General features: G+C 39.9%; 1 protein-coding gene across 1 annotated transcript in view; it reads left to right on the plus strand.

Moving 5' to 3' along the window:
* Positions 1–5463, plus strand: part of toc (toucan) — a 131738-nt gene extending 126275 nt beyond the window's left edge. The window contains exons 8-12 of the mRNA XM_074093062.1: positions 128–258; positions 753–1034; positions 1434–1733; positions 2319–2542; positions 3059–5463. Coding sequence (XP_073949163.1) covers positions 128–258; positions 753–1034; positions 1434–1733; positions 2319–2542; positions 3059–3284 — 1163 coding nt within the window. The 3' untranslated portion in view covers positions 3285–5463. The remainder of the gene's footprint in view (positions 1–127; positions 259–752; positions 1035–1433; positions 1734–2318; positions 2543–3058) is intronic.
* Positions 5464–11206: the final 5743 nt, after the last annotated feature.

Raw genomic sequence — 11206 nt, forward strand, 5'->3', positions numbered from 1 at the left:
TCCAGGAACATGTGCAAAGAACAGAAAATTGTCGTGACCATTTCGTCTTTTTTTTAGCTCCATGACTTTTGCGTCTATTCAGGAACATGTGGTGATTGAAACTGATTGCGAATTTCTCTATTTCCAGTCGCAGAATGCTTGGGCAAGATATCGGAGCTAGAAATGGAGGTGTCGTCCAAAGAGGAGGCGAACGCGCGACTCCAGGCTAGTCACGTGAATGAAGTGGCTGCCCTGGCAAACGATATCAAAGGGCTCAAGGTAGTTTAATAATAAATACTTTATTTGCGAAACGTACTGAATCCCTATTTGTTAGAGTCCTGGAATTGTAACACAGTTTCTTAACTAACTCGAGGTAATTGAACCATTTTGTTATTAATCCCCGACGCAAAAAGTGGGACTAGTCTGTGTGTCTGTCTACATGTCTGTAGCATTATAGCTCAGCTCCTAAACAGATCCGACTTTGATACGGATTTTTTTAGTCGAAAGCTAGTTTAATCGAGATCATTCTTAGCTATATTTTATTTATTCGATATTGACTGCGATATATGAGAGCGTTTATGAGATATTGAACTTTGAAATAACAATGCCGAGAGTTTTCAACTTTTCTAAGGTTTAGTTTAGGTAAGGTTAGGTTAGGTTTTTGAAGCATAATTTGATGTTGTTGCTAGGCTTAGAACAGTAAGTAGCTTCAGCCTGTTCCTACTGTAGGTTTTTGTAAAGAATGATGTTTTACGCCGCCGTCTTTATTCCAGGACACAATAGACACCCTTAAACGCGAAGTCGCCGAGAGCCGGGCGCGGTTGCACGCGCACAGCGAGATCGAGCGTACATTGCGCGCGCAGCTCGAAGCGGCGCGGGCCGAGATTGAGCGCGCCAACACAGTCTGTAACACGACTTGTAACACGCCTTGCAACGCGCCCTGCAACAAGAGCGACGCTGCGTGCGACCCGGTGTGCTGCGAGGTGGAAGAGTGCGAGCTGAGGCTCAGGGCTAATGAAGAGTTGAGCACCGATGCCAATGAATTGGCAGCTGAGGTATTTCGGATTTCCATTAGGGTATAAAATATTATTTAGTGAACTGTAGTTTTGGAATTGAATTTTGGTAGGGTTACCCCAACCAAAGATCATTGTAAGATGGATATGAATGCTTGTACCTGAGTAATGGATGGTAATTGTATTCATCTATCTATTAACTATGTATCCCTTGTTTGTATTACACCCATACCTACCTATTACAACAACCATACGTCACACCAAATATTGTGGATCTAATTTTTTATAACACCTAAAATAAATTGAAAAACACGCAACACCAGGAGTTTACATAACCCATGTTTTTATCCGTGTAAAATGTCCCGTCGGCAGACTTTACCTTTACGAGAAAAAGATTCATTTTTAGCAACCACGTCTCACTGAATCATTATCCATTTCCAGGTGCGTTCCCTCCGCGCAGTAATCGAGCTTAAACAAGCCGAGATGGCTTCCCTCCGCGACGCTCGCGCAGAACTCTCGCTGGAGCGCGAGCGTCGCGCGGCCTGCGAGCGCGACGCGCGCGCCGCTCGCCACGCCGCTGAAGAACTGAGAGAGAGAGCTGCTGCCCGCCAGAGGGAGGCCGATAGACTTAGAGACGACAACCGGCGGCTAAGAGAGTCCGCTGCCAGGGACCGCGATCACGCGACCAGAGTGGCTGCGGTGAATGAAGAGCTCAGATATAAGCTGCGGCAGAAATCTCAGGTGAGACTGTAGCAGTGGTTTTTAGGGTCTACGCTAGCTGGCGCAGATGGGGTGCAGGTACAAGTAGAACCCGTCGCACGCGGCGCGAGCAATTATCTATTATTCTGTGGCACTGCACATATTATTTTTCAATAAATAGGCGTGTAGCGTCCACCCGCCTCGATCGTGCAAACCGCGTCAGATAGTATAGGCCCTTGCCCAACGAGAACAAAACAGCTGATCGTGTCTATTGAAATGAAAGACAAGTGCTCCTTTTTGGCTTACTTCGTCATTTCACTAAACATATTCAGGGGTTTGATCAAATCACTGATTTATTCTAGGCAAATGATAAAATGAATTCTCAGAACATTTTGCACGATTTTGTCATACTCATATCATATCCCTTAGTGTTTAACTCTTTTTTTCGACCCTCTCCCTGTGACATATTATACAATATACCTAAGATTATTTTTGAAACAAAATAATTTATTGTTTAGGAGACGAGTCCGTGTATAATGCACCATAAGGATTGTTAAGGAAAGACAACGAACGTTGATACAGATCACAATATTGTTTACCGACTAAGTTTAACTATGGTGTCCCCAGGTGGTATCCCTCCTTGCCGGCGGCGGTTACCTCGAGCGCGGCATGCGCACGCGCTCGGCGTCGGGCTCGTCGCTGCGCTCGGCGTCGCCGGAGTCACCGCCGTCGCCCGCGTCGCCCGCGCCCGCCGAAGCGCCAATACCCGCCGTCAAGGGCGTCGTCGAAAAACACGACAGTGTCAGCTGGGTGCTGGAAATTGAGGAGACCCCTGAGGAAGTTGCATCCAGGTTGGTACTACATACTTACGGTTTAACCAGAATGTTAATGTCGCTCGTGACTCGTCGGCTTCTCCGTTTTTCTGAAGATTCAAATGAGAAAGAAAAAGAGAACCTATCTTTTGTGTCGAGTTCCGAGCGACATTAGCGAACTACATAGTTTTAGTGTCGCTGTCTTAGCGAGCCGAATAGGATAACCTCGAACGCCAATTTTCGTAATTTACCCCTATGGTGTGCGGCCAAGTGTCACATTGCCAGTGAAGAAGGCATACTTGGTACCAAACGAACTAAAGGGAAACGCCCTGTACGACAGTTAAGCGATTAAGCAGTGCATTGTAACTAAGTCAAATTAAACTTAAAATAGAGCCAACTTAGGGTTACAACTCGTGTGAGTTGGGCCCTAGGCACCGTCAAGACAAGATAGCACAATAAATATTCTTCGTTGTAGCCTATGTCCAACAGTCGATATCCTAAGGCTGATATGCTAATGGTGATGATGAAATGACAACGAGCATTTTGTTTTGACAGACTGGCGCGCCGTTCATCGTTCCGGGCGACGTCCTCGCCGTCCAACGCGTCCGGCGTGAAGCGCCGCGGCGGCGGCTCGCCGGGCGGCTCCCCCGCGCCGGCCTCGCCTGCCCCCAACGCCTCCAAGCTGTTCCGGCCCGGGGAACTAGACTTCCCCCCACCCCCACCGCCCCTAAAGGAGTCCGCCGGAGAAGCCATCTATATCTACGACGACCGTCAGTATTGAAGGGAAGCTAGTGAGTTGAAGTGAAAGTCAGTGCTCTGGCAAATTAGACTGTTATTCTTGCCGGAGGAATCATAGTTTTATAAAAATGAGGGACCCGACCGGAATGTCTTTTTAGTACCTATATAATTTAGTAGGTAGTTGCAGTTTGGAAATCTAACATATTTATTGTAATCGTAAAGATTAATTTAGCGATGCCTAGCTTCGAATGGCGTTCCGCATAATTAGTGGAGCGTGCAGTTGGGCATCTGCATAGCATTGATATATTGTATCCCGTTATCGCTGTAGCTGGAATGATATAGTTCTTATGTAACTTTAGGTAAGAAATATAGAATTTGCATTGCGATATTAGGATCTATGATAGGCGTGTATGCTTCCTGAATTTCTGGTCTATAAAATTGAACTATTTGCTTATGGATTGGCTGTTAAAGAAGAGTGTTTTTGTACCTGTGAATTGCGTCGATTAGAAGTGTCTATATGCACCTACAAATACGCATGAACTAGACTTGAGGAGTTCAAATGTGAACCTTAGAAATAACCACAGTGCTAATGGTAAGAGGAACAATAATATCACGTGAGCTAAAAGTGCGTAGCGCCTTATGTCCTCAGCTCAATCTGTAAACGCAGTTCGAGTTGATTACCCAAACATGTTGAAAAGGGGTTACATTGTGTGCTCTATTAGCAGAATAGGTGAAATAGCGACAACGTCAATGAGGGTTTCTATGACAGGCTAGTTGGCGCTATGCGTGAAATCCGTTTGACAACTTTGACAATTGCGTCACGTTTATGATTGGTTCAATAACTATACTTGGTTTGGATAGGTATCTAACTAAATGTAAACAAACTTCAGCTGCCAGATTTAGTACATTCAAGGTTTTTATACATTTTAATTATCTATCATTGTGTTGTTTTGTTTACATTTCGTTAAATACCTATCCAAACAAAGTATAAATGGGCCAATCGCAACCGAGATTGTTATGTTAATCGGATTTCTCGATACTAACGCCATCTAGCGAGTTGGGCGATTTTAAAAGGAAATACACGTGGCAACATTCTTGTTTTTCTTATTATCTAGTCCTGTGCAATAATACATTACAGTTGTACTGTAACTCACTGTGTTCCGTGTTATTGTGGATGTCTTCCCCTGTAATCCTTCTTCTGTCCTGATATTTAAAGTGCATGTTAAGTACTTGTTTTATTTCTCCTTGATTCTTTTTGTATCGCCTGTGCCCCCCATCGGGGCTGTCTTTCCTCTATCCTATTTCCCCACTTGATATTGGCGCAAATTGTTTCTATTTATTTACGTTAGTTGAAAATAAATGTTTATACCGCTGTTGTCAGTAAGCTGTAACATTTTGTATTGTTTTGTATTCATTACTTATATTTATAAATTGATTATAGTTTATCGTGGTTGTTGGCACTGTATTATTTTTATGTACAAATAACAATTTTAATGATGAAAATTAACTTACGTAGATTTAAGATGTACTACGTTGAAATATAAGTATAGTGCAGTAGTGTGAAAAGGCCGTGTTGGTTTTTTATTTTATTTTTTCAGGTAATTATTATGAAACAACTTTAATATTTCGTTACCCGATTATTCAGATAATCAAGATAAACAAACAGATTAATCTGATTATTTGATATATCGAGACACGTGCCAGTATATTTGTAATGTTTCAATTCCTGAAAGAATAGAGTATAAATCGCGTGTATTTTAGCCTCTATCTGTTTTCAACTTGCCCAGTGCGAGAGAGACATTCTGAGGTCCGTCGATAAAGACCAACACTCCGGCACATTTTTTAACGAGTCAATGTCTTGTATCTATCGCAACAGGTTGCATTTGAACGGCTAGCACAACATGCTGTTGTTCGTTTGTCGCTCGGTGTGTCCCTTTTATTTCGGATTGTTTAGTAAGGCATACACTGAGCGCCAGAGCGAGTCACGGCCACTGGTGCTAGCCGCGCTGGAAACATGATTCGTACCAAAGAGTCGCGTTTATCTACTCTTTGTATTCTTCTTCGTTTTCTTAGCGTGTTCGATTTGCATGTGCATTAAAGTCAGGTAATTTTAATTTTTATTTATTTTCTAAGCTAATATAATACCATTCCAATTAAAAAATTGTAAGTAATACATCAATATAAAAATGGCTAAATAAATCATCGTTTTATTTGGAGTTTGATTCTCGATTTTTTTTAAAAGGGAAAAATTTCTGGTGTTCCGGACGGGATGCGAACTCGCTTCTCTTGGCTTTACGCGCCGAGTATGCTTCAGATTGCGCCACGTCGCTCATAAATTCGGAGTCGAAAGGAAGTGATTTTTGTTATTATATCACAGAAAAACATAACTACAACTCTAGTTAGAGCAGTTGACAAAATTAAATATGGCTGCAATTGCGAAAGTATGTCTGTCTGTCGCCTCTTCAATACAATAAAATTTGGTATGAAGATAGTGTAAGGCCCTTTAGTAGTTTTTCCGGAAAGTTGCATAGTTCCCGCGGGATAGCGAGAAAAGATTTTTTCACAGATGAAATCGCGGGTACAAACTAGTATTACCTTCTTCACTAGTTTTTAAAATTAATTTTTCACGCCTTTAATTATGATTTCGAGTCGGCCTCCCGAAGGCTTTATTCACGCATTCATGCTCGTAATTGCATTCACTCAATCGGAGCTTAAACATTAAATCTGACCAGTTGAACTGAAATTTTTAAACTTAGAGAAAGAGAAAGACTGTGTGAAACTTAGTGTGTGTATGTGTATGTGTGAAAAAGAGAGAGAGAGAGAGAGAGGGAGGTCGATACACAGAATAAACCTTTGACCGGACCGGGTGTGTGTTGCCAGTGATTACTCATGACTCTGAGACATGGTCGGTCACAGCTTCGGTAGCTTTCCATATAAACTGGTCTGGATGACCTGTTCAAAGGTTGCACGAGTCAGTAGGTACCGGCCTTATTGTGTAACATACTTGGAATCACAATCGTTTTCGCCACTTCTTTCTATCACATGGTAAAAGATGAAGGTAGAATGAGATAGGCATGCGATCACGAACAACAGCGCCCAGCCGCATTTACATTTATCTGTCGTGTTATGTTGTGATGCTCTCTGTCTCTCTCCCTCTCTATAGCTTATGATGCGACACAACACAAGCCGTCACACGTTCACAACGGTGTACTGCCGTTTCGGCAAAATATTTTTCGCCATTTTTTACTTCCCAAAAAACTTATCGCAGTAGTTTCATTTCCCAAACGAATCTTTAGCATATTGAAATTTCGCATTTTATTCATTTGGTCAAATTATCAATTGGCATAATTTTACATTGTCAAGTTTTATTATGACAAACGTTTATTAAGCAAACGTTTTCTTTTCGCTAATATTATATTTCAAAAAAATGTTTGTTCAAAATGACTCTTCGCACACGAACCAACCATAGAAACCAACTGCTACCATACCAGAAAAGTAGGATAGGTTAGGTAGGTTAGAGTTAAAACTGCGTCCCCCACAGAAACAAATTGCTATCAGAAAAGTAGGTTAGGTTAGATCTGCGTCCCCCGCAGAAACAAACTGGGGGCATACCACGCTCTCTTAATACGATTCAGTTTAGGCTCTAAACTGAACTGCATCGGTATTTCGTACCACGACGTTACTTTTGCGATTCAGTTCAAGCACGGTTCAGCGACAGCGATACAGACGTTTTCATTCACTCACTTCAAGCGGTTTTCGTACCATGACGCTTAACTTGAGTGGGAATTGAATCGCTTCAGTGTCAAATTTAGCGATTCAGTATAAGTTACTCATTCTGTCAATTTTTTTGGAATTTTAAGTGTTTTACTTGGAATATTTTTAAATTTCAAGAACTTTTAAACTTTTATTCAAGTTTTATAACTTTTCATAGGTACTATCACGACATTGTGCTTCTTAACTCCTCATTGATAAAACTAATTTTTCAGTGAGAAAAGAGACTTAGAGGGATTAGTGACAGCGTAAACATTTTATTTGTAATCAACACAACGGTTGCTAAGAGCACGGAATGACATAGAGTTATGGTTTTCCAAAATAAAGAGGTATACAATATTTGGTTTGCATATAGCGGCATCCCTTTCGCGACTTAGCGTTTCAGTTTCGGACCAGAGACAATATCGGTCTTTCGTTCACTTGTAAACCATTGAGACTCAGCTCTGAGAAATAAACGTCGTGGTACCAATTTCGATGATTCAGTTTAGGTGCCTAAATTGAACTGCTCTGCATTTGGATCGTTTATGAAAAGATCATGGTAGGCCCCCTGCTATCAGAAAAGTAAGAGTATTATGCCATGCAATATTTTAGGAAGAGTGCTTCATGCCAAACGATACATTTGACTAAATAATACTTGGTAATATGAAACATGACTAAATAATTATTTTTGAAACAATAATATGCCAAAAAAAAAAACTGTAAAATTGCGATAAGTTGTTTCAGCAAATGATTATTTGAATAAAATATTTTGGGATGTGATACTTTGGGAAATGTTTTTGCCCATATATTAGTAATCCCGTCACAACACACTGCATCAGATAAATATAAATGCAACCATACAAAATGTATGAAACCGATACCGTTCTGATGCGTTACGACACAACACGATAGATAAATGTGGATGCGGCGGGTTTATATCGACTGGTCGGAAATTGTTAGTCATAATGTAATGTTTGACATAACTCTTTTTTTCTCTGAAACCATTAATTTTTCAGAATTGTTATAAAACAAACTTAACCTAACCTAACCTATAGAGTTCTACAGGATGACCATTTTTTTTTTGAAAAATGTACGGTTTCAGCGGGAAAAAAATTATGACTGAAAATAATTATAATAAACATTACCTAGATTATGACTTATAAAATTATGGCAGTAAAAAGGATCCCGCCTCTGTCATTGCAGCGTTCTTTGGAGGAAGCCAAGGTCCAGCAGTAGACAACATTCGGCTGCCGTAGATGAAGAAAAAAATTAAATATTTACACATATATATCTTATCTTTGACTTTGACCGCAAAAGGCACATTAAGCGTGACTGTTAAATAGGAGTATAAACAGTTTTTTTCAAATATCACCTAGAACCTGAAGGTCATGGATGTAAGATGACTAAATAGTGTAAATATGATAGTAAATGGGGTTTTCCCTTGAAATTCAAGGTCATAACCTCTCTACGTACTTTGTTTATCTGAGGATTAGGACTACTTGACTAGAAAGAGTTTTTGGTAAAAAAACATTTTTAATACAATTTTTTTGCTGACTGTACTTTTTGTCGACTTTAGTTGCACTGTCACCCAAACTACATTTGCATAGGTACCATATTTCAAGTCGATGCCATTAACCACTGAAGAGTTCCGTCCTGTGGAGACAATCCTGGACGGAATACCAGGATGTTACTACGAGATTATTGTATTGTCACGCAATTCACATAAGTATGCTAAATTTTAAGACAATCCGACTACTGGAAGTTGGTCGAATTTAACATGCAAGATTTGACCCGCACATACATAGACACATACATACAAGATACATTGCAAGTTAATAAAAGCTTTAAAAAAAAGCTTTTTATGGCATGGCATAGCTGGATTACGAGAATAACCCTAATAGGTGGTAGGCTGTGGTAGGTAAATGAAAATGGTAAATTGGTTGTGAACTAAAATAATTTCTTTGCTCACCCGCGACCTTTCTTCTTTCTTCTTCTTATTCTTTTAGTTCATTGATATGGACCTTCGCAAAGTAACGCCTGATTCAATAAATTATTTAAATTGGTAGTGTTTTTTTTTTCGAATTTAGGGAATTTAGCTAACTACAGATGTATTAAATAATGTTTTCCCATCGTATTTTGTCGGAAAAGTTCGTAATTAAATTGCTTCGTCTAGTAGTTTCAGTAAACTTCAGTAAGCTAGTTGAGAAAGAATGATAAACACGAACTTTTGCGACAAAATACGATGGAAAAACATTATTCAATAGATCTGTACAGGGAAGCTACATAACTGTACCAAGTTTCAAGTCGAACCGGTCTCAAAATAATAAATAAAAAAAAACATAGGACAATTCACACCAATTGACCTAGTCGCAAAGTAAGCTTAGCAAAGCTGTGTTATGGTACTAAGCAACGGATAAATATAATTATAGATAGACTCTATTTATTAGAAATTTAATTTATAAGGGTACAGATTAAATAAAATAAAATAATAATAATAAGAAGAAGACAAAGAAACTTACCTAAGAAACCTTAACTAATATATCTATATGTTACTATAGAAATAAAAATTATAAAAAAACCCCGTCCAAAAGGTCTGCTGTGGAGAGTTCATGATGCCTGGCCGCTTACTTTGGACCGCAAGCATCCGCTGGGATGAATACGTACCAGCTCTTGGGTCCCCTGGTCTTGGTGACTGGATGTGACAGAGTGAAGTGAAAAATACGATGTAGCGTCCACAACTACCGAGTTCCACGGCACCGGTGACGCCGTTTGGAAGCCATCCCTTAAAAACTCTAAGCCGAAGGCCTGACGCGGTCAAGCGAGACGTAACATTTATGGTGCCATGACGGTAATCGGCCGGCGCTTCTAGCACACGAAAGACATGTCGTCCCGTTGAACGAGTTTTGCACAGCGAAGATATGAGGTGCATTCCCAAGTCTCAGGGAAATTGTATTATATAGATATAGATACATTCTTCAATACATATTAAACACCTAAGACCCGAGAACAAACATTCGTATTTTTCATATAAATAGTCAGGTTCTCTAACCACTAGGCCATCTGGTCGTCTAAATAATGTACCTACATACGAAGAATTTACCTAAGTTATAAAAAAAATCAGATGCAGGTCACCTAAATTAAAAAAAGACGACGCTTAGATAATATTACGGCCTTACTTATAGTATGTTTTTGTAATCGGGATAGGGATAAACTTATATACACACATATATATACATATATATACTGTGTGCAATGTCTTTCATTTAAAATAGTACATACTTAGTTCTATTTCCAACAAGTACAATATATATTGTACTTGTTGTCCCTTACTAAATTATCCTGAAGTTTAAAACAAAGCATTACAAAAACATACTATAGAAATAGTAATACTATGGAAATAGAACTAAGTAGGTACTATTTTAAATGAAAGACATTGCACACAGTGCAGTAGGTACTACATAATATAGCCTCGTATTATAGCCGTAAGTAGCCTTAAATTTTGGACAAGGCATACGAAAGGTTGATAGAAAGCAAGGGAAGGAAAGGGTGAACATGAAACTACCGTGAGACTCACTCAAATTAAATATATTGACCCGGATAACTCACGTCTTAAATCGAGTTTAGCCCGACATGTTGGTATTCAGCATGAAGGAAAGGGTGAAGGAAAACCTGCATAAACCTGCGAAGCAATTCAACGTTGTGTGGGAAGTTCCAAATCCGCACTGGGCCCGCGTGAGAACTACGACCCAAGCCCTCTCATTCTGAGAGGAGGCTGCCCAGCAGTGGGACGTGTATAGGCTGCGATGATGAGGATGATGATACGAAAGGTTAAATATCGAAACCACCCCCATCATAAATGGGTCGCACGATGATGTCAAGGCGCCACCATCGACAACTGATACTGGCCCTCATGCATGAACATGACGATATTATCCTACTAATATTATAAACGTGAAAGTTTGTGAGTGAGTGAGTGAGTATGTTTGTTACTTCTTCACACTGAAACGGCTGGACTTATTTAGATGAAATATGGCAAAAGTTAGTTTATAACCTGGATTAAAACAGGATACTTTTTATCCCGATATTCCCAGGGGATTGGGATAAAATCTCTAAATAGCAACCGCTGGGCTTAGAGTCATGAAATTTGGTATGTTGGTAGCTGGACGTCAGAAATAACACATAGGCTACATTTTATCCCGATATTCCCACGGGATA

This window comes from Choristoneura fumiferana, chromosome 10 (assembly GCF_025370935.1).
Source record: "Choristoneura fumiferana chromosome 10, NRCan_CFum_1, whole genome shotgun sequence".
Classification (NCBI taxonomy): domain Eukaryota; kingdom Metazoa; phylum Arthropoda; class Insecta; order Lepidoptera; family Tortricidae; genus Choristoneura; species Choristoneura fumiferana.